At 38.2% G+C, this 24630-nt stretch overlaps 1 protein-coding gene and 1 pseudogene across 2 annotated transcripts in view; both read right to left on the bottom strand.

The window, feature by feature from the left end:
* Positions 1–8209: 8209 nt before the first annotated feature.
* LOC144631538 (uncharacterized) lies at positions 8210–12135 on the bottom strand. Its single transcript, XM_078489982.1, has 3 exons — positions 11975–12135; positions 9322–9494; positions 8210–9011 (listed from the first exon to the last, which is right to left on the bottom strand). Exons 1-3 carry the CDS (start codon positions 12027–12029, stop codon positions 8718–8720), a joined length of 522 nt encoding a protein of 173 aa, XP_078346108.1. The 5' UTR covers positions 12030–12135; the 3' UTR covers positions 8210–8717.
* A 2357-nt stretch (positions 12136–14492) lies between these two features.
* Positions 14493–24630, bottom strand: part of LOC144633240 (transient receptor potential cation channel subfamily A member 1-like) — a 33461-nt pseudogene continuing 23323 nt past the window's right edge. The window contains exons 25-30 of the transcript XR_013567015.1: positions 19666–19734; positions 18409–18582; positions 17765–17833; positions 16820–16930; positions 16249–16370; positions 14493–15038 (exon numbers count right to left, since the gene is read on the bottom strand). The product of XR_013567015.1 is annotated as a transient receptor potential cation channel subfamily A member 1-like (transcript). The remainder of the gene's footprint in view (positions 15039–16248; positions 16371–16819; positions 16931–17764; positions 17834–18408; positions 18583–19665; positions 19735–24630) is intronic.

Here is a 24630-nt window from a genome sequence, read left to right as displayed (position 1 = left end):
TATGCTGGTTTGTACTACCTTCGGTGGGGTGTGTCTCCTATACTTGTTGACAAGCCGGGCGTGTTAGCTTTGATGTGACAAATAAAAGTTGTCACGTACGAAAAATTGCTTTTGTAGACGACTTGTCACATAAAATGTGGCAAATATTGCGTCATCAATCTCCCAAACTCTCACTGGGCACTGCGCGCGCGTACACCAAACTCTCTTTCTCTGCTGTCCAAGGTCGATCACTGGCGCACTAAACTTTGGACTGCTGACAAATAGTCGTGTTGTCATCTACACGATCAAAAATATTTGTCACAAAAAAATTGCCCGTGTAAAGCGGGCATAACTGTTATCAGCTAAACTGTTACAATGTATAAAGGTCCAGCTAAACGAAAACGTAATGGACTGTTGAAACTGACCTAGCTATTAGACTTTCCATGCTCGAGGAAGGAAATCGACCTGCTCCAAATTCTCAGTTATCGTATTGCTTCTTAATAAGGTGTCATTTTTGAGTTTAACCCCTCCCCCCCTCTCAAATCCTTACACCCGCTAGTGTTATGTTTATAGCTATCTTTCTACATCCATCTTTCAACATCGTCTTTCTACATCGATCTACATCGTCTTGCGACGTGCCGTTTAAAATGAGCCAATCAAAACCGATGCATATCGGTGTTGGCCTCGTGTAAATCGGCCCACAAGTTCAGGAGGTTACGCCGGTGGGCTGTGTTTGGCGGATTTCGATCCGTGTTGTTTGTTTAGCACGTCGAAAGATAGATGTCGATAGAAAGCCGCTGTGCACGTAACACTGAAAGGTGGTGTAAATAGGGTCACGTTGCGGCACACAACTACCCTAATATTACGGGAGTGTCGACCCCTTTCCCCCCCCCCCCCCCCCCCCCCCGTGCAACAACCAGTTTTTAATCAATTTAGTCCTTGACCAAGACAACCATGCAGAATTCATCATTCCCAGCGTTGCACCTTTATTGTTAATCCCATTGAAGTTCACGTGACAATTGGCCTTATAAGTAAAAGGGAAAGTAGGCTTCTTTCGATATATTAAAATTCAGCTTGGAAGCGAGGCCTAGAGAACACAAACAAAAAAAATAAATAAACATGCTTGTAAAATTTGTTTTGTTTGTGTCCTCCAGGCCTCGCTACCAGAGCCGGAATTTAATAGATCGAAAGAAAAGAAGCCTATTCGCACTCGCACGAACTGATCTAGCTAATCCAAGAGTATTGGCAACTTCGAACTCGTTAGTACGGGGAGGCTATGCCTCAAGGTCTAAACCCTTATCTTTCATATACTATTTTTGACAGAAAATGTACCCCTTTCATAAACATTCGATGGAAAATGGTACAGTCCGATCCTTTCACCTATCGACAACAGGGATATTGGACCTCGTTTCTAAAGTTGTTACTTGAATAAACCTTTAAAAAACTTAGATTAATCAACCCCTTCAAAGGTCTCTTGGAGATATTTTAAAACCGAGGACCTTTTGAATGCCTCAATGACAGTTTTCACTACCCTTTTCTATTAAAATTGCTTGAAATTTCTGAAAAAGGTCCTCAAAAATTGCCTCAAAATTAAAAAAGGTAGCTTTTGATAAAAAAAGATGCTCAAGAAAATTTCTCCAAAAATATACTAATGTTCCTTTGAAGGCGAACATCTTCGGCAAACTTCGGTAATCTTCAGAAACGTTCGTATCGCTTTCAGACAACACCCGGCTAATCTTCGGAGATGTTTTTGGAGATTAGTTGGGTGGTGAGGTCCTTATGCAACTCATATTATCCGAGTGCAGCGTATTAACCTCGTGCTAGATTATTATGTTTTATTGGGTGGTGAGTTCCTTAGGGAACTTATGTTATCTAAAGGGAGCATATTAACCTCGTGCTAGATTATTAGGTCTAACTTGGTGGTGAGTTCCTTATGGAACTTATGTTATCTGAGGGCAGCATATCGACCTGCCGCGCTAGATTACTATGTCTTACTACGGTGGTGAGTTCCTTCTGGAACTCATGTTATCTGAGGGCACCATATTAACCTCGTGCCAGATCATTATGTCTTACTTGGGTGAGGAGTTCCTTTTGGAACTCATGTTATCTTAGGGTAGCATATTAACCTCGTGCAAGATTATTATGTCTTACTAGGGTGGTGAGTTCCTTATGGAACTCATATTATCTGAGGGCAGCATATTGACCTCGTGCCAGATCATTTTGTCTTGGGTGATGAGTTCCATTTGGAACTCATGTTGTCTAAGGGCAGCATATCAACCTCTCGCTGGATTATTATGTCTTACCAAGAGAAAATGAGGGGACAGAGAGGGAGGCTTCCAGTCTAGACCTTGGGATATGTCATGTCCACGAAATTTATTTTTAGAGGAGCGGAAGTCTGTGTTCAAGCGGAAGTCTGTTTTCCAAGACGTCCGCATGCAGGCCAACCTCGGTCTGATGTTTGAACGAAAAGCAAACATTACATGTAATGGCGGACGAAGTGGACTTGACGTTTGTCGATGAAAACGACTTTCAGAAGCGTGGAAAATGGTTTTTCTGGTCTGATAATTCCAGCGGGGAAATAAGGTCCACTATTTCAGAGGACACAAATGATTCGCTGGCGGATATCAGTGGGTGATGAGTTCCATTTGGAACTCATGTTGTCTAAGGGCAGCATATCAACCTCGCGCTGGATTATTATGTCTTACTAGGGTGGTGAGTTCCTTTTGGAACTCATATTATCTGAGGGCACCATATTAACCTCGTGCCAGATCATTTTGTCTTACTTGGGTGAGGAGTTCCTTTTGGAACTCATGTTATCTGAGGGCAGCATATCGACCTCGTGCAAGATTATTATGTCTTACTAGGGTGGTGAGTTCCTTACGGAACTCATATCATCTGAGGGCACCATATTAACCTCGTGCCAGATCGTTATGTCTTACTTGGGTGGTGAGTTGCTTATGGAACTCATGTTATCTGAGGGCAGCATATTAACCTCGTGCTAAAATGTTCAGGGCCGTACCCAGGCTTTCGACATAGACGAGGTAAAATCTGCGATCGTCCAATGCACGAGCCATTAGACGAATCTCGGGAACGTACCCCAGAAATGTTTGCAATCTAAAAGCTCTGAAACGCTCTTTGCAGCATTTCCATAACGTTTTTCTTTTAAAAATATCAATCTTGTTCAAATGGGGATTTTTTTTTCTAACTAAAAGTATTTTGTTTTTAATTATGGGTTAAAATCTAAACGAGGCAAGTGCCTAGGTCCTTAAGAAACTCTTGTTATCTGAGGGTAGTATTTTGACCTCCTGCTAGATTAGTGTGTCTTACTTGGGTGGTGAGTTCTTTATGGAACTCATATTATCTGAGTGCAGCATATTAACCACGTGCTAGATTCTAATGTCTTACTGGGTGGTGAGTTCGTTGAAGAGCTCATGATATTTGAGGGCAGCATATTCACCTCGTGCTAGATTACATAGGCATCGAAACAAGTTGTGGAAAATATTAATGCGGGATCGCACGGATTGTAATTACGAGTTGTATAAACGGCAAAGAAACAAATGTACTTCTCTCAGACGGAAAGCGATAAAAGAGCACTTCAAAAACAAATCGGAAAGTGGGCGTGAGAATCCGCGTGAATTTTGGCATACATATTGCCCTTTCTTAAACAGTAAAACTAGACAAGCAAATGACATAGTTCTTAAGGAAAATGAAGTTCCCATCACAAACAAGAAACAGATTGCGGAGTTGATGAATAATCACTTCGTCAAGGTGGCGGAAAATGCTGATGATATAAAGGAAAGTGATTTTGGAGAAGACTTCGTGAATCATCCGAGTATTTTGGCAATTCGTAATGCACAAAGACATGCACCGGTACAGTTTAGCTTTCGTCACACGAACATGGTGTTGGTAGAAGAAATACTTAAAGACATGAATACGCGCAAAGCATGCGGGCACGACATGTTACCGCCCAGGCTGATTAAGGATTCTGCTTCTGTGATCGCCAGGCCGTTGACAGTGCTATTCAACTGCTCTATTGATCAGAGTAGGTATCCGGCATCTTGGAAGATGGGACAGATTACACCAATATTCAAAAAGGACGATGAACTAAATAAAGCAAATTACAGGCCGGTTACTGTACTTCCTGCGCTAAATAATATATTTGAAAGACTCCTGTCAGCGCAACTTGGTGATTTCTATAGCTCGATTCTATCGGACTATATCAGCTCTCATAGGAAATTTCACAGCTGTGAAACTTCCCTGCTGCGCATGACGGAGGAATGGAGAAGGATGAGAGATCAAGGGGACATTGTGGCAGTTGTATCTATGGACTTGTCAAAGGCGTTTGATGTAAACCAACACTCTCTTCTTCTTGCGAAGCTCAAAGCGTACGGATTGGACCAAGCAAGCTGTGCCCTGCTTAAGGACTACCTTTCCTCAAGGAAACAGAGGGTCAAGATAGGGGATACTTTTTCAGGGTGGCTACATGCAAGACGAGGCGTGCCTCAGGGAAGCGTCCTCGGTCCTATGCTTTTCAATATTTTCATAAATGACATTTTCTTGTTTTGCGGGGATGTTAAGTTAAATGCTTATGCAGACGATCACCAAATATATTCATCGGACAGTGATCCAGTTGCGCTAGATGGGCGCATGCGTAACGCAGTCGAGACAGCAAACCGGTGGTACCGGCAAAATGGAATGTTGGCCAATGATAGCAAACATCAGGCTTTGATCCTGGGAGAATCGGAACACACCTTCTCGTTTCCTACAAAGGACTCAATTGACATTTTAGGAATGAACATTGATAACAATTTAAATTTTCACAATTACGTAACTCTTATTTGCAAAAAAGTCAACAACCAGTTTTATGTATTACTTAGGTTCAGAAACCTTATTTCCAGAGACATTTTAGTAAAACTATATAAGGCGTACATACTTCCTCATTTTGATTATTGCTCAACAGTCTGGCACTTTTGCAGTGCAAACAACAGGGACAAAATAGAAGCTCTTAACAAAAGGATTCTGAGATTCATTTTAAGTGATTTTGAATCGCCTTATAATGTGCTGCTAGACAGGATAAACTGTCTCCAACTTCATGATCAACGCATCTGTAAATTCCTTACTATCTTGTACAAAAGTCTATTTTTCAATGACTATCCAGCCTATATGAGAAACATGTTCTCGTTCCGTTCTACTTCATACAACCTGCGTGGAAACTATATACTGGAAATGCCCAAACCTAGAACTACAACTTTTGGTCTCCACTCCTTTACTTATCAGGCAACAAAAGAATGGAACTCTCTACCTAACTTTATAAGGCTATGTAACTTATCTGACTTTAAAAGGCACATCTGCAAAGCCAATTCAATTAGTTATTATAAGTCAATTTTAAATATGTAAATAGTAATTTTTATTTTAATTTGTTGTTATCTATTTCGTTCTCGGAAATATTAGCTTGTTAAGCTACTCTAAATTCGAGTTTAAATAAAGTTTTATTATTATTATTATTATTATTATTACTATGTCTTACTTGGGTGTGGAGTACCTTATGGGACCATCTCATCTAAAAGCAGCATATCGACCTCGTGCTAGATTATTATGTCTTACTTGAACGTTGAGTTCCTTATGGAACTCATGTTATCTGAGGACAGTACATTAACCCCATGCTAGATTATTGTTTCTTACTTAGTTGGTGAGTTCCTTAGGGAACTCATGTTATCTGAAGGCAGCATATTAACATCGTGCTAGATTATTATGTCTTACTAGGGTGGTGAGTTCCTTATGGAACTCATATTTTCTGAAGACAGCATAATAACCTCGTGCTATTGCTTTCTAGAAGTTGCTCGAAATTATTATAAAAATTGCTCGAAAGGTGCCGTAAAATCCAAAACGCTACTTTTTATAAAAAAAATTTCCCCAAATATATGCTAATTTTCCTTTGAAAGTAAGATTTATAAGCAGGTTCATGCAATTTCACTGCAACAGAAGTGTCCAAATAACATTTTAAAGCAAATATTTGTTGTATTACGAGAAAAATAGTAAAGATATCCATGACGTCATGCTTGCTGACTAATTTTGTAGTGTTTTAATGGGGACTTTTCGTCAAACGTCGTTAATCTTCGGAAAGGTTCAAATGGTCTTCGGACAACACTCGGACAATCTTCGGAGATCTTCGGTCTAGAAATTGCTCAAAATGCAACAAGTTGCTCGAAAGGAAAAGAAGTTGCTTTAAGGGTAAAAAGTTCGCTCGAAATATGAAAAATTGCCAAAAAGTCACGGTCGAGCAACTTGTGGAAAGCACTAGCCGAGAACCCCTGGGAGCTGATAATAAAGTCCTGAGCTTCATAAGGCTTTCTTGGAAGACTTATTTCTGAAGTGTTTATAATCGCAAGGAATTTGTGTTTCAACTATTGTTGGGCTTATACTCGGAGTGACAGCGTCTGAAACATTGTAGGTGCTCCATGTTCAAGCAATCTGCACGTGAACGATAGGCGAAAAGGTATTCATGAAAACGCACAAACGAAACACAATGGTGTGAACGGGCGTATATAAATTCCGAGACTCTGACAACTGGCCGCTAAAGAGAAGGTGATAAAAAGCACTTGAAACTCAAATTAACATCGTGTTCATGTAGAATAAGTGGGTGCATCGTTCTAGCTTGCAGTGTAGGCGTTTTTGGTGGACAAGAGCTTGAATTCAAAAATGCTTTTAGTCTGACTGTTACTCTCTTGTCCGTGTTTTCACTGTCCAGCGCTCGCTCGCCCAAAATACGCCTTTGCTGCAGGCTAGCGTCATTTGAGTTAGCTGCAATGCAAACAGGAGCCGATGGGGAGTCATAGTGAAAATTAAACCGTTCGTGACCTCATTTAAAAGGAATTAGTATATTAAGTGTATTAACTTGAGTATATCACGTTAATGCGACCGCAATGTCAGCATGAACCACATTTGTATGGATGGTCATGGATAATGAGCACGAGCTTGCAGTTAATTGGCTTTGACAAAATTTTCTTCTATTTTTCAGCCGTTGCATGCCAAAATGGATTGTTCCTGATTCACCAATCATTTAAATTAGCACTCATTAAAAGGAAAGCTTGATTGATGGATGAGTAAAGCAACTATTACTTTCGTGGGAAAAGAAAAACCTGGAACTGAGTCATCCGTCTATATTTAAACAAGTGCGATAATGCTCAACGATTCAGCAATGTTTGAAATTGAAAGTTCTTTGTTTGTATTGAATTCGACCCGGGATTCAAGCAAGATGAGTGCTTTGTTTCTGTTGTTGTTTTTTTGTTTTTAAATTTTGTTTGATATCACCATTAAAACCACTTAAAGTAATTCCATCTTGATCATTTTGTGACAGCGTATAATGCTTTTAAACCCTTGGCTTTGCTGTACACATACTGTAAATTTTCAAATTCAAAACCGCTTTCTATTATGACTAGAAAACAAAGAAAACAGTAAAATACCTTCAGGGGAGGTTTCGCGGTTAAAATGATATCACGAAAGCGAAATTTCAAACTTGCTAGAAAAACTTTTTGTAGTAAATGACTCATCGATCGTGCACGTTAACAGTTGTTATATTCGGTGAGGCATGCAATTATATTGACCAGCCTGGAGCTACGAAAGGGAGTGAACATTAATTGCTCTCTAGATTTCAAAAGAAGCATCTTGCATGACGAAGAAAACAAAAGGATATTGAGTGCATTATTACGATGTAAAAATTACTTTCAAAACGGGAAGGAAACCTAAAAATAATCATGAGTTTACTGAGAGAAAAGTTCATCAAAGAGGTCACGTTCGGCGAAAAAGTTTGGTTGAGCTTTTCAGCATGTGCCGGCAATCCGTGACTTGAGTTGGCTTCTCTTTTACAACAAGAGGCTTTTGTCCCTGAATTTTACGCGTTCTAGGCATTAGTACTCAATAAAGAATGTTTTATTACTACTGAAAAGCGTATCCATGCTGTTATTTACAACATTTCTCGGTGCTAGCTGCAAGTTTTAAATTCCAAAATTCAAGCCCACGGTTGTAGATTCCCTGTCTTATTTTATAATTTTCCGCAGCAAGCAGATCGTACATTGTCATCCAAAATCTCCTAACAGCATCGGCGTGTTTTCAAATAGTTTAAAAAAATAAAACGAATTTCGTTTAATTTTCATTGTATACAACCCAGTTCTTGAAGCCAACATGAAAGAAATGCACGGTTCAGCAAGTACAATTAAGTCTTTTTTAACAATTAAATGCAAAAAGTGTTTTATTTTTTTGACTAATACAATTGACCACAGTTTTGTTCTCTAAGAATCCTAGATCTTCTTAAGCCTAAAATACAACAAAACGGTCTTCAAAGCAAATGCCTACAAACTCTAATACAAAAAGCCTGAATAGTTTTTTCTTCAGAATGTACATTTGCTACAAATACTTCCAGCACTCTGAAAGCTTGTCGCTGGTGTAAAAACATTCCTACCTAAAAAACCCAGTCTCAGCTATTTGTTGAGTCGAGAATTTGGCTGAAGCCGGACACAGTCTCCCCTGACTAATCTACGTATTTTCTAATATAAGCTTTTAAAAGTGCGAAAAAGAAAAAAATTCTGTGGGCATGAATGTAAGCCTTCACAGTCACAGAGAATTTCTTTCAGATATTGAAAAGCGATGCCTAACTTTAACACAAATACAAAGAGGTGTTTCACAATTTGCAGCAAGCTAACAGAGCTGCTGCCTTGAGGTCTAGTGTTGTTGGCCGAAAATCACTGGACGCCAAAGTAAACAGCTGAGAGGACGATGAAGAGCAAACCCATGAGCTGCGGGCGGAACACGTCAGCAGCATCCGTGGTGGTCGGAGCCATGGTAGTAGTTCCAGTGGCAGCCACAGTCGTCGAGGACATAGCCATAGTAGTCGTTGGCTCTACTGGCACTACATTGCATTTGTCCGTTTCGCAACAAGTGGTCATGCAAGCAGAAATAGTACGGTTTTTGTTACCCGCTTCTGTTTCCACGTTTTGGCATAGGGACGTGTTGTATCCGGAACAAGTTATGGGTGTCTAAAAACAAAGGAAAACAATTATTACAACACTTATGTATCAACTATTGTACTGAACCATACAATAATGACCACGAGCGCGAACATCTCATTCGAAACCAAGCACAAAAATTACATACTGAAATTGACGTATGGAAAGTTAAAACCGCACATTCTTAAAAAAAGCTCAAGTAAATAAATTTCAATGGGTAACGTTTTGGTATGTTATGTTAGAATTAGGCAACGATACAGAATAAGTCCAGTGCGAGTGTTACACACAATTGAGTTTACTGCTAATCACTACAATTCACATGCGAACTGTTTGTACGTACTTCAAAGCAATCCAGAAGATAGGCCGATAATGGAACCCCGACAGTCATTATTTTTGTTATTGCACACATTGCGTTAGCACCACTGCAGTTCTTCATAGTATAATTGGCCATGTTGTGACAAAGTTCTCCAGTAGTTTCATTCGCCGTACACTCGTAACAGGTTAACCCAAGAGCTGAAAGAAGAAGGAAATTGACATCAGGTATGTAAGTAAACACATACATCTGACCCATAATGTTAATGGAATACAAGACTCTCACTTTTTAGCCCCCCTCTGTCCACTAATACTTTAACCCCCTTAATAAGTAGTAGATAAAATATGAGCGGGAGATACAGATGGGACGTTAAGTATTCTTATGCGATTCGGCAGAGATCTGTATCAAAAGTTAATGAATACTAATTAGCTGAGCAGGAGTTTGTATCAAAAGTTAATTCTATTGTTTGATTTCTATTGGGGTTTACAGTTGTGTACATGTGATCTGAATACTGTGCTGGATTGCTTTGCACCCTCATGAATAGTTAATGAATTTTACAACTACAATTATTTAAAAAGAACTGATCTTTTTTTTACCCATAATCTAAATGCGATATTATGCGTCTCACTTTTTAACACCCCTCTCTCCACTAATACTTTAACCCCCTCAATAACAACAATTATTTTATCTTTTTTATCCCTTCCGCCCACATTGCCAGTATCACAAGCCAAGACACAAGGAGGAAGCAACCATTGTCATTTGGTGTTAAAGGAGCTACGTCAGGGGGATTTCCCAGATTTTTGGTCTAAACTGTTTTGAAATTTGTGGTAGACAACCTAACCCATAAAAAATATTAGTTTTGAACATCTAAAGGAAGATTTAACCTTGATATGTGGATAGAAATCAAGCTACGGCTATTAATATCGATTTTTTTAAAGACTCGCGAAAACAACTTGAACTGGTTAAGCCTTAATTTTTCAAGTTGCAATCCGTTTCGATCCGAGGCATCCCCAGCCAAAGACGCTCGTTGACAGTTTCAGTGTTCTAATGTAGCATGCAATTTTTAGTACAAAATGGACTATAATTTTAGGTTTCCTGCAACACAAATATAACTTTTGGCTGTTTAAAAATCTGGTAAAATCCCTGACAAAGCCCCTTCAATGGATAGTGGATTTATCCATACGTTCTAATCCGCGTTACAACATAAAAAAAAAAAAAAAACTATAAAAAGCTACGAAACTTTAGGCCAGCGGGTTCTTACTAGGTTTGTTTTCTTGAATTAAACCGCTGTGCTGCTATACTCACATATCCGTTGAAGGAATGGCGCCAAAACACTTACTGCGACGTCTCTAGATTTAGCCTGAAGCGATTCACACAGGAGCTGCCCAGTATTAAATTTTTAAAATTTGCATAAAAACAACTCAGCCACGCAACATATCGATCACATAACTTGCGATTTATTTTTCAATCAAGATGGCAGAAAAGTAATTAAAGGCCTTGATTTTAGCTGGGTATTGATTGTTGACTGTCGACCTTAAAGAATTGTGAGTTTTTTTCCCCGATGAGTCATATTTAGTGAAGCTGCTCAAACACGAGGACAAACTAAGTCAAGCATAACTTGTAACTCGTTTCTGCAAGCTGTGAAATAGTTTGAAGAACGTTTGCTACAAATCGTCAAATTGTTGTAAAATGCATGAAGAAAACAAATAAATAAACAACAACGAAACAATCAAATAGAAATTATTTTTGCGTAGCTGATTAAGATGGGTCAAGATGCACTCCCGCCCTGCTTAAATCAAAGTGGCATTTGAATTAATTGTTCTTTTCTCGAATATTGAAGCCAACATCGCTTAATTCCATTGTTGACGTGATTTACCGTGTGAAAAGTCCTTCACGTCCCCGATGTGGCCCATTAACCAGCCGCTATATCGACCCTGCCGTCGCCTTAAAGATCAGTTATTCCCTTAAAGCATGCAAGTCGAGTGTTTGGGCTTCCATGATATCAAAAGCGACAAAGGCCGCATGGTGGATGCTTGCTGGAATGTTCTAGTTTACCGAGAACTGCAAGCTTTCTTTTTTTCTATTTCGTTTGAAATCGACAATGGAACTGTAGCAGCTGAGCAAGCAATATTATACAAGCTAAGTTCTTATTTAAAGTTATTGCTAAAATGACACTTGCTGATCTTTATCCGTTGAGCTTTAAACGACAAATTAATTGTACTTCAAAGCAGATTTTTAGTGACATATATAAAATCGAAAATCAAAGGATTAAATAAAAGTGAAAGAGGTAACACGAAGCTTCTCGTGGAAGTATTTTCTCATTAAATATCAGGTTAACTGTGCATATTGAGCAAGCTTTACATAAGGGCGCCACTGCGCTAGTTCTGTGGGCAGAAGTTAGATTCTGTAGTTACTGAAAGCGCAATTTAGAGTCAAAACGACCTGATTGCGGACAGCTACTGATAGCAGTGTTTAGATCAATGCTTTAAATCAAAAGCGAGGCGTTTTAACAGAGGGTTAGAAGGCATTTTTTCGAAGGACACGTTTCAAACGCATCTACGCATCGAATTCAGTATACGCCATTGTATGTTCTTTGAACGTTTGCAGTTAAAAAGATATTAAGCTTTAAATACGAACATAATCTAAAAATCTGAAAAAAGATGATAAGGTTTATACTCACCACTTGGCAGTGCGCAAAAAGCAAGGAAAGCGACAAGGTATATTGCTGGATTCATGGTGGCTTTTTCGGCAAACGTTTCAAGCGTCTCAAGACAGCGCCCAGTTTCTGGTACAACTGATCTTTGCTGTGCGACAAACAGTATGTTAATACTCGCGTGTTGCCAATACGCCTATTCTATATAAGGTGTTAAAAGGCTGGACTTTGTCACCTAACGCTCAGTGATATAATACGATTATATTATGATTGACGGGCGCTCCATGAATGAACCAATTCTCGCGGGGGTGTCGAATTTATTCAATTTGTCATAATCCAAAATACAACTTATACGTGCCTTCACCACGGAAGTTTGACAAACATTAATTGCATTTCTTGCACTTGTTTAATCTCTAATTAAAGTAAAAACCCGGTGGTCTCACTTTAAGAGCTGGGTTTGGAAGAGGCTAAGCTTGATCAACATGTTTTCGAAACCTTTTGCCATTTCGCCTCAGGGTGTATTAATTTCAGTTTCGATCTAAATGTCGCATAAATTAAACGAAACGATCTCAATATACTGAAGCAGGTGGAATTTGAAGAAACGTCATAACAAATTAAAGCCCTTCTGTGTCCCAACTGTTCCCGTCGGGTAGCAATTTTCGTATCTTCGTCGTGTGAACGGAAGACAGAAACTTAAGTGGTCACCGAGTGCTGTGCCCGCTTATTCTTCGGCTCTAACTAAGCGTAGACAGCACTAAGCAACCGCAATAAACCGTAATGCTTATTAATAGAAAGGGCTTAAACGGAAATTTTTGAGTTTTTATTATTCATACTTGTGGGAGTGTGAGAGTTTGCGTAATAACGCCTCAACTTCGCGACTTTTCTTTTTGGCTGCTAAAAGGAACGTTGCAGTTTTTAGACTTATCTTTAAATGGGCTATGCCTCACGATTTTAACAGATTTCTGAACAGCCAAAATGTATATTTGTGTCGTAGGAAACTTAAAAATAATGGTCCAGTTTTATTAACAATTGCTATATTAGAGCACTGAAACTCAAGTTTACAAGCGTGTTTGGCTGCGGATAGCTAGGATGGAAATTGAATGCAACTTGAAAACGTGAGACTAACGTTTTCAAGTTGTTTCCGCGCGTCGTTTTTAAAAAAAATCGATATTTATAGCCGAAGCTTCATTTCTATCCTCAAATTAAGGTTATATCTTCCCCCAGATGTTCAAAGATAACGTTGTTCATGGGTAAAGTTGCCTACCACTAATCTCGGAACAGTTTAGACCAAAAATCTGCGAAATCTTCGCGACATTGCTTCTCTAAGTTGTAACCAACTTTTGTTAATTTCTTCTAATATTTTATTATTTTACAATCCTAGTATTGTTATGATATTTTAAATTTGCACGGATCTTTGACGTTGTTAAAATATTTTGAGATCTAAGATGGCGGATCCAGTTTACAAGGGCGACTCCGATGTTAAAAAAGTTTAGAAAGTTTCGTTGTGGGTATTTTTGCCAGACTTTGTCTCGCTGAAAAAACAAACCACGGCACGGCCAGTTTCTCTTGTCGTGCGAACGAAGGGGACCAAGTTTTACAATTAGATAATGGTCGTGACTTGAATGGACTCCAAAATCAGAAATCTGCTAGGAGACTGGAACCCAAGCACTCTAGTGTGCTTGTGGTTAGCTCCACTCCGGTTTGCTCCCCCCCCCCCCGGGGGGATTCCTTATAATGGCCTATACGGGGAGGCTCCGCCTGAAAGGGGTACCTTTTTCGTGCTTCGGGTATATAAAAGGGTAGGGATTTCACAAGTTAAGGTATCCGAAAGGGTATGCAAAACTGTCATTTAGGTTTTTGAACGGGCCTTTTATTAAAATATTTCGAACAGATGCAATTTATGGCTGTATTATTTCAATTTATTAAGCGCTACTTGAAAATGACAAGAAAACGTCGTGTTTTAAGTCTAAACCATGACTTTCAGGTATATGAAAGGGGTACCTTTTTTGATTAAAAGGTATACGGAAGGGGTACAATTTCTGGCAAAATGGTATATAAAAGGATAAGGGTACCCCCCCGGGTAGTTTGCTTGCAATAAGTTCCATTCTGGTTTGCTAGCCATGAGCTTTCATTTGTTTGTTAGGGTAGCACAATATCCAGATTTATTTCTGATTTAGGAGTATCCATTCTAGCAAAAAGAAAATGTCATACTATTCGTTCTTTGTCATATTCTTCTGCTAACCAACTTACAAAAATTATCCTAAATATATAACTCGGTGTCACTAAGGTTGTGCATAATGAGCCCAAAAAAAGTCCTTGAAGAAAAAAAAGTATAATATCGATACATTTTTCAAAGCTTTAAATTCGATAACGACCACTATCGAATTTATTTACAATATCATTACAATACTATCATGCTGTTATATTATAAGACTACAGTATTAATATTACAAAAACAGCTTACACCAGGAGCCCATGATGGGCTCCTGCTTACACTAACAAAAATAACCAACAAAGTACAACTTGAAAATTCACAATGGGCAATTTATTATTGACAAAAATAACGAGTACACTGCATTGAACGAGCAACTTAACTTAAGAATAAAATAGAAGGAAATTGTTGATTTATTGGGGTTTGAACCTAGTTTTTTAATTAACACCTTTCATATTATTTACTTTCTATTTTCAAACTATTTTTAAGCTTGGATACTGAGTGTCATATTATTAATTTCTCTTTTGCACGTGTCGTGGCCATTCACCATAACTCTATAAAATTATTTTCCTCGATAAAAAAAACACGCCAAATATTTTTACTTTTCTACAGTAGTATCGCGCAGTGTGTTGTCTGATATTTCATAAAGTGTGAATGCTCCGTTTTATTATTAAACTTTATTTTAAACGAGCAGCCGACTAGACTTAGAAACGCCTAATTGAGCAAAAGAAGTGCTAAAATGCCATCAGAGAAAACAATTTCTTTTCTGAAGCTCTTTTCCCTTGCTCTTCATTTTCTTCATTTTCTCGTTTGGAATTCTGGGACATGTTTTCCAATATTTCGGATTGCTTTCGTAACATGTTGTAGATCTCATTTATTCTGTAAAAAAAGGAAAAAAAAAGCGAAACAGTAGGAACAATTATATGCATGGCGTCTAAAACCATGCCCATTGTTTGACAATGTTAACGCAAGCTAAAATACTGTTGGGCGAATATACGCATGCTATCAACTCCTGCCTTAGAAGGACACGTTAATTCGTTGGGGACTGAGAGGTGTCCACCTGGGATCTGATCAAAATCAGTACAGGTCTATGGCAGTGAAAGCGAAGATTTTTTTTTTCTTAGTGACCCTATGCAAATTGGTAATGAAGCAGGACTCTATGCTTGTATGTTGTACTTTGAGGCTTCACTATATGATATTATGTACCGTTTTGAATGTTAATATAAAGTGTTACAAGTCGAAAGCAAATATCGATGTGAGTGTTTGCCAGTTTTCACCGTTGCCTGCCGAAATCGTATTTGTTGTCACCCTTAAATCTATTGCTGCTCTGAAGTATTTTCAACTAAAAAATCTCAAGCGTGTTTTAAAGGGGTAATAACCAAACATAATCAGGGTTTGAGGAAGACTGAGGAAGATAAAGTATTGGACGAAGAACTTGAAAAATTTAGGCTATTTTTTTAAGATGCTTCTTCGTGACGTACTCTTTTCAAAAACTCCTGTTATGTTAGTTCATCATCTCCGGCATGTTAAAAAAAATAAATTTAAAAAAATAAATTCATAGAACAGGAAACCTGGTAGTTCGTATAGTGTGGTTAATAAGAAATAAGATTAATAAAATTAATTAGAAATTTTAAAAAAATAAATTCATAGAACAGAAACCTGGTAGTTCGTATAGTGTGATCGTCTGGATAGAAGTAGTTCTGAAAAGAACTGTTTTTGATGACTGACGTTTCGACAACTTAAGCGGAAGTCATCTTCAGAGTCGACTTCAGAGTTACTTGACTCTGGAGATGACTTCCGCTTACCAACAACAGTTCGTTCTTTTCCTCTAAGAACTACTTTTTATACAAACTACTGATACTCCTGGGCTCAAACCATTTACTATAGAGCAGAAACTTGTTACGAATTGCAACTGGTGGTGGCCGAGAAAATGAACTCGAGACTACTGAGAACAAATCTAGCCATGGCAGGGAAAAGGATTCGAACCAGGCACCTTCAGGTGTCAAATCCAGCGCCCTAAACCACTAGGCCACGCTGCCTGTTGCTTATAACTGTATTACGTATCGACTAACCAATAAAAGCATCTTACTTTAATTCCTGTTCTTCAAGTTTTGTTTTGACCTCGATATTTTCTGGTGACTGAACATCTTGCCTTCCATCTCCTACATCATCATCAACCGGATGAACAAAGCCGCAGATGGCATCATACAGCTTAAATAACAAATTTGACACGAAAACCGTTAGAGTCAACTCCCGCCTTGCGGAAACCTCGCTATTGGGACACCCCGTTATTACAAGACTTTAAGTCCCGGTGAACAAAAAATACTGAAAAAAACTCCCGTTACTACGGCTTTTCTCTATTGCGGACACCAAATTGTCGTCCCGAAGGTGTCCGTTATAGTGAGAGTTGACTGTAATTGGTAATGTTAGATGAGCAAAATGTGGCGATAGGTAAAGTTTTTGTCAAGCCAAGTGGTCCATATCGCCGGAGTCTATCCCAGTTTCTGTAACATTAAGCGATTAGGAGTATTCATACTCCCCCCTGGATGGGATGCTAGTCCGTCACAGGGTTACCCCCAGCATAAGTCCAGCGCATTAACCACGAGGCCGCCCAACCTCATTTCATCAATATTGATTCCCTGAAAAAATGATATTATTACCCGTGTCTTTAGCGGCGCCTTTTTGTTCGGATATTCGACGTGCTCCTCAAACTGGACGTGTCTTCGGAGCCATCGAGGAAGCTGTTGCTCCGTGTGGAACAGCATTTCAATCTGTATTTGTGTAGACAAAAATAAAGTAGACTCCATTCATGATTAAAACGTTTATGTAATTTAACAACCAGTAGCGGATCAAGAGGCCTTCAAAAGAAGGCAGGGGAGTGGGAGGGGTTGTGAGTGACGATTGGCCGTTTCTAGTACTTATAAAGGTGGAGGAATGGTGGTGAAAATTGGGCCCTTCAGACTTTTTACTTTCAGTTAAAAAGGGGAGGGGAGGGAAGAGTAGTTCTCGGATGAGAACAGAGAGCCGCAAGAGTAGTTCTCGGAGTAAGAACAAAAGAGGAGAGGACAATTAAGCTTTTTAAGAAATTGAAATGGCTACCTTTTTATGACGAAATCAATGTAATCAAGTTATGCTTAGTGTTTAAATGCCTTAATGGCCAATGCCCCGAGTATTTGTCCAATACACTGACAAGGGTTAGTGATATTTCTACGAGACAGTCGAGGCATGGAAGCATAACCCTGAGATGCCCGAAATACTCGCGTGAAACCGAGGGAGGAAGGACTTTTGCAGTCACGGCAGTGAAAGAGTGGAATAAGCTCCCTATTAACATTAGATCTAGTCAGAATGTTAAGCTTTTTAAAAATAATTATGTAAATCACCTTAAGGAATCATACGTAGGTCTCGACCATTTTTCTATTTCTTAAGTTAAACTCTATTTTAGTACTTTGTTTTTAGTCATTTTAATTGTATAATATAATGAGGGCCACTAGTTTCTCAGTTTTTAACTGTAAAGTGTTTTTACCCTCGTTAAATAAAGTTATTATTATTATTATTATTATTAAGGGATAAACCTCAGTTCGATTTTGATCATCTCTCTGAGTTACCTGTGCGACATATCTGTCCATCCGGGCACTTCTCTGAATGTTGTCGATGTCACCCACAGCAAGACCAACCTGTTTTGAATGATGAAAAGATTCCTTACTTCATAAAAAGTGAAAACAGGAAAACCAGTTTGTAAGGCATTGAATGGTAGTAAGACAGCAGGAGGTTAGAAGAGCAACAAATATTGCGAATCTAACTTTGTGTGTAGAAAACTAGCTATCAATCTAATGCAAGATAAAACCACTATTAAAGGAAACAGTCACACATAGTTCGAACAGTCTTCCCCAAATTGTCAGGCAAGCGAAATCTCTGAAGGAAACGATTATTATATGGGCATTTAGAGGCACGGCATTCACGGAAAGGGCGTTTTATAATACGTATTATGGTAGTTGTAACCTTAATGATAAGAAAAGGTTTTACTTCCAGTTTTAGTTCTATATGACTCAGAGTGGTGGGAAAAATTTAGTATTATACTTTCTCAAACCTTATAGGTCTTATTTATCTGTAAACCGTAAAGAAATAAGGATCTCTTGACTTTTACGCAATGGATCCAGGGGTGGTCGGGGGAGGGAGGGGAGGAGGAAGCGGAAGTTACGTGGGCTCTTTCTTGCTCTAATAAGAAGAGGAGGAATCGTCAAAGCCTCACCAGCATGTTCATCAAGATAATCGGCATCGCAAAGACAAAAATGACAAAAAGTGCGTTGGCAAGATTGGAGAATGGAAACATCTCCCACGGCATGAAGTGATCTGTGTAGTTCATTTCTCCCAGCGTCATCACGAATATTGTAACTAACCAGTGAGGTAGCGAGCTAAACATGTCCTGAAAATAATAATAAAGGCTTTTGTAGTAACTCCTTGTTTGTATCAAACAGAGATTGTTTAGCTACTTGAACAGTATTAGAAAACTATACTAGAGCAGGCAGAAAGAAAATTATGTCCAATTTATAGCTTTGTAGTGTTTGTTTCAACCAAGTTATTGTGAAAATAGTTTCGAGAAAGTAACGGTGTTAAGTACTCGGTGTTATATCCTTCTTTGGGGCACCACTATGGTGGCATAAAAATTGAACACAAAATAAAGTAGATTCTAAAACGAACATCGTTCAATTTTCATTTCTAAATAATTATCAGTTTTGCAAGTTTAAAAATGTCAAAAATATCCGTTTTTCGTGACAACTAAGCAAAACGTTCATCCGAGAAATCCGCATAAAATTAAAAATGATGTATTTCCACAACGCCCGGGGGGGGCACTCAAAAAAGTTTTATACGGGAAGGCTCCGCCCCGAGCTCTAACCCCTTACCCTTTTATATACCATTTTGACAGAAATTGTACCCCTTTCGTATACCTTTCACTGAAAAAGGGTACCCCTTTCATATACCTAAAAGACATGGCATAGACTTAGAACAGGACGTTTTCTTGTCATTTTCACGCGCTTAATACATTAAAATAATACAGCCGTAAATTGCGTCTGTTCGAAATATTTTAAGTAAAGGCCCTTTTAAATACCTAAATGACAGATTTCCATACCCTTTCGTATACCAAAACTTGTAAAATCCCTACCCTTTCATATACCTTAAGCCTGAAAAAGGTACTCCTTTCGGGCGGAGCCTCCCCGTATAGGCCATTATAGGGAGTACACCCCCCGGGCCACAACGAAGCACTGAATCAATATCAAACTTGGGAATTGCCTGAAAATTAATGTTTTTTATGTCAAGAATATGTGAAAAGATAAGCTTTGCAGGATTGACAGTTGAGATTTGAAGATTTTTTCGGACGTCAGATGTAACCAGCGATAGAATTAGTAGGACAGTTCATGACTATCTGTCTAGATGTCACTCCATAAGCTTGGTAGCTACAATTATGATTAAACAACACCAACATGAAACCTAAATACCTAATACTTACATGCTCATCAATCAGCAAGTAGAAAGTTGTCGCAAATGCCAGGATAAACAACATAAATAACACCAAAACCTGTGAAAACATGAGAAAACTTCTAGTCCTAAATTTGAAATTTTAGAACACCAAGACAAATGTTTATGTGTTCACCGCGCTATCCGATACCCCATTAATGACAACTTAATACGTTCCAAGTTGAACCAAACTAAAAGCACTGCAAAACAGCGACACATTCACTTTTCCTTTTTCTTCACATTAAGATAATATCACTGTTTCTGCAACGCCTTACTATTATTTTTCTGATATTCTTCATTGTTCAGTTCATTTATAATTTTTATTTAAGGTAATAGATTACGCGTGTAATTTCAGCTTCTTTTCTTTTTTACTTTCTGGTACATATTATATTCTATATTATATTTTGTATGTGTGTCCGTGTGTACGTGTGTGTGTCCGGCCAAAATTTGACTACTCAATTTGTAAACTGAAGCAACGCTTTTCTCTCGTGATTTATCATATAAAACTTTGTCTCGTTAATTCCTTTCTTGCGTTTAAGACGAAGCAATGTTTTTTTTTTTCCTAAGGTGTTTATTTAATTGACAACCTTATTCAAAGCAAGGCTATGATTTGTCAGTTTAACGTTTTGCCTTTTGCCAATTTTGAGGTTACAAGACCATGTAACGCCCAAAAGGGGGTACAAAAATGGTGACACTTAGTTATATCGAGAACAGTTACTGTTGCGGAATGTTTTTTTCTCCAGGGTTTGCTACCTTGGGAATTCCGATTCAAGCACCTTTTATGCACCTATCAATGTTAAGAGGCTCCGACGGAAAATATGGAGAATCGTTGGACAGGCTGGGAAAATCGAAAATCTTGAAACTTTGCCCGAAGAACACCTTTGGGGAACTATGTTCGAAAATATTATTCTCAACTTCTGGGAATTTATGGTTTTCGAGAAATTAAGAAAAAACGAAAATAACGGTTTTTAGCTCATTAAATATGCAAAAAATATGCGTAAAAATGGCAAAGTTCTCGATATTCCTATAAGAGCAATTTTCAATGCTTTGAATCGAAATAAACGTAGAATAATAGCTTTATCTTTCTTCTTTCAAGCAACAGGCACTTTTAATTTTTTCTAGCTATCTTAAGATTTTCATCGCCTTTTAAAATATTGCTCTATCAAGCACTTCGGGAAACGGCAAAAATTGAGAAACTTTAGAGGCCGAAAAAGCACCTTGATATGTCCGATAGCGAGTTAAACTAAACCCTGTGCAAAAGCTCGATGTCTCTACTATTATAATATCAAATAAAAAATCTGGGTACTCGAGATTCACACCGATAAGAAACGAAAGTTCACGACGTATTCGTGCGTAATTTGCATATTCTTATTTTGAAAGACGTCCCCAGCTAAGAGATCTGCTTCGCTTTATTTCCATTTGGAAGAAATGATTTGCACAAAATAAAGCAAGTTTAAACTCGCTTTTATTTTGTTTTCGTCTTATGCCTATACTTAGGTTATATAGAGGTTCAGAAAGAAGAAAAGAGTAAAAATTATCGACTGAGTTCCTCATTGCGTGACCTGTGTCACGTGCATGTTCTGAAATTTTTTGTCAAAGATCGGAGGAAAGATTATTAGTTTGTTTAGATTCTGGCACTTCAAAATTTAAGAAGTAAACAGTTAGATCATTTCATTCACTTACCTGAAATTGGGAATGATATAAATATTTTATTTACTCACGTTACTTAAGTCAAAAATAGAACGCATGCATGTAGTAAGGAATTATTAATTAACTTGGAAGTTTACTTTTTAGTGTACATAAATGTACACAAATATTAAAACTGTCATGTACATATATCGCCGTTCTTCCGTTCAGTTGTCATGTATGGAATAAAATGCCAAAAGTTTCCTATCTTGTTTTACAATAACTATAAAAAAAAGTCTTTGATCGTGCAAAATCCATTCATTCCGTCAGATCACAAAATTAAATTAAACTTTCCTTTGAGAGACCGAACACGTACACAGCGACAGGACATTTAACACGAAAGCAAGAACTTTCTCGGCTAAAATTCAAAACTATAATGTCCCTTTGCAGTTTTGCCTCTCTTGTTGGTGGGGCTTGTGGCCCAAGCCCACACAATCCAGAAGTTGTTCAATATGTAAATTTAAAAGACTGTGACCGTGATGTCAAAGCACATTTAAAGTATTGTAACATCTTGACCAATACGGACAGCATTGATAACGAAAAAAAAATTGTTGCTTACCCGTGCAGGTAAGGTTAAATGAATATTTTTTTCTTGGAATCACACTACTGTATAACTAAACTGTGAAATGATACAAGCTGACCTATCCGATACATCTAGGGATTTTCGTAGGGCAAGAATGCCAAGAATACATGACGATTTGCCCAAAGCACAGAAATACGCTCGGTATTCGCTGGCGAACTGGGAAGACAAAATGTTCTGTACCAACTGAAGTTGCGGGTCACAAGTCCTCCTTTACCCGGGGTGACCGAGGAATAGATAGCAAGAAATCTTGGTTTGTGTTTAAAGAAACGGGCATGCTTGTTCCAGCAAGTTTAAGTTGCAATCCGTACGTTTTCATCCGAGCCATCCGCAGCCAAAGATGCGCGTAAACAGCTTAACAGCTTCAATGCTCTTATATATAAAATGGACTATTATTTTTAGGTTTCCTGCGACACAAATTTTAATTTCGGGCTGTTCAAAAATCTGGTAAAATCCGTGACATATATATAGTCGCTTTGGATAATTAGTTATTGTAGTCACTGACTTCTCATTCGCTAAGAGCCTAGAGTAAATTATAATTCTGGGAATCGACGCAACATACAGATTATTCACTAATCTTCTAACAGGTTAGTGAATAATCTGTAGGTTGCATTGATGTCCAGAATTAACTGAATACAAGAAAAGATTGCGAGACATGTGCATGTGACATTCCAACGTAATTTTATTAAAATGAGCCAATCAGAGGGAGATCGCTCGTCCTTCGCTCGAGCTCACGTGTCACTTCGTTCGCAGAATGGTAATTTCTAGCGGCTGCCGGCGTTGCAAGTTGCAAATAAAAATTGCGGACGTGTGACTCTCCTTCGTCAAATTGCAATGATTTTAGTCATCATCGCTGCGTTACAAGTTTTAAGGAAAATTGCCCCGTGAAACATGTCCTTAATCAGTAGGTTACGCCGATTCCCAGAATTAATTAACTGTAGGCTCTTATACACGTAAACAAATTAACGGCAAACAATTTCAACATTTGTGTCCTTCTCGTCTTCCGGCTGCTGGATGCTTTCTTCCTTAAGGTTTTCGTGGAACAGCTCCTTCGCAATTTTTGGTAGCTTCTTTTTGTTGTCCGTTTCTTTCTGTTTCACAAGTTTTTAAATTTTCATCGGTCGAATTGAAGAAGCGAATCAGTGAACCATGAATTCACTTCACTTTCATATAAAAGCAATTATTAATTCGGTTTTTGCCATAATTAGAATTATCAAGGTCTCCATTAGTGTTATCAGCACTTGTTTTGGCCTTGATTTGCAAAAGCCTCATCCGTACGGACTGAGTGATACGAAGGTTTAAAGGATCTCAGCTAGCCGATGCATGCAAATGTATGTCAAGTTAGATTGGAGATTGTACGCTTTGATATTTTTCCAAGCAGTTTTTCCATTTTCACGGAATGAATAATTTTTGTGGCTGTTTTATACAGGATACAAAACTTCAAAACTCTCCTCAAGTTAACGGCAATAACATGAAATCTTAGCTTTGAGTAAAACTTAAAGGTCAAACTTGCCGGAAACTTGAACTTGATATTATCTTAAGCAAGGATTGTAAATATCAACATACCGCAAGCCTTCCCTTTTTTAGTAAGAAAACGGACGTTTGCGACTAAGTGCCTTAAACTAATAGTAATACCATGCTCTAAATAGTGGAAGTTTTAAAGCATAAAGAAGTTAGTTTATACTTTTGTTGAATTGTTAATAAAAATATATTAATAGCGTGACGCGGGTCACGTAATGGCGACTACTCTCAATCTAATTTGTAAATTTATATTCGGTAAATGTTAACAGAATGTTAGCGCAAACCAAGATTGATAAAGAACAGAATAAAAAACACGCTATGATGTGTATTTCTTGAAAATCGTAGCCTGCAAATGGAAATAAAACAGACCAGAACAGTCAACGGAGGACGTCTTTATAAAATAGCATTATGCAAATTAGACACGAGTACGTTGTGAACTTGCGTTTCTTATCGGTGTGAATCTCGAGTACCCAGATTTTTTATTTGATATTATAATAGTAGAGACATCGAGCTTTTGCACAGTGTTTAGTTTGACTCGCTATCGGACATATCAAGGTGCTTTTTCGGCCTCTAAAGTTTCTCAACTTTTGCCGTTTCCCGAAGTGCTTGATAGAGCAATATTTTAAAAGGCGATGAAAATCTTAAGATAGCTAGAAAAAATTAAAAGTGCCTGTTGCTTGAAAGAAGAAAGATAAAGCTATTATTCTACGTTTATTTCGATTCAAAGCATTGAAAATTGCTCTTATAGGAATATCGAGAACTTTGCCATTTTTACGTATATTTTTTGCATATTTAATGAGCTAAAAACCGTTATTTTCGTTTTTTCTTAATTTCTCGAAAACCAAAAATTCCCAGAAGATGAGAATAATATTTTCGAACATAGTTCCCCAAAGGTGTTCTTCGGGCAAAGTTTCAAGATTTTCGATTTTCCCAGCCTGTCCAACGATTCTCCATATTCTCCGTCGGAGCCTCTTAAGCTCTTTTAACCTATGGGAATTTGACATCGTGAAGCTCTTCCAGGTAGGGAAATTGACATCTAAAATGGTCTGCTGGGTTAGCAATTTAAGAGGAGATATGTGAAATTTGACATTTATTAGGTGCCAAGGGGGTCTGCCCCCCCCCCCACCCTGGGGCTTGACATTGATAGGTGTATTACTCCTACCTCCCAAC

Source organism: Oculina patagonica, chromosome 12 (assembly GCF_052425735.1).
Source record: "Oculina patagonica isolate OP01 chromosome 12, crgOcupat, whole genome shotgun sequence".
Lineage (NCBI taxonomy): Eukaryota > Metazoa > Cnidaria > Anthozoa > Scleractinia > Oculinidae > Oculina > Oculina patagonica.
Note: the sequence above shows the minus strand (reverse complement) of the source record. Positions and strands in the feature narration are given on the sequence as shown.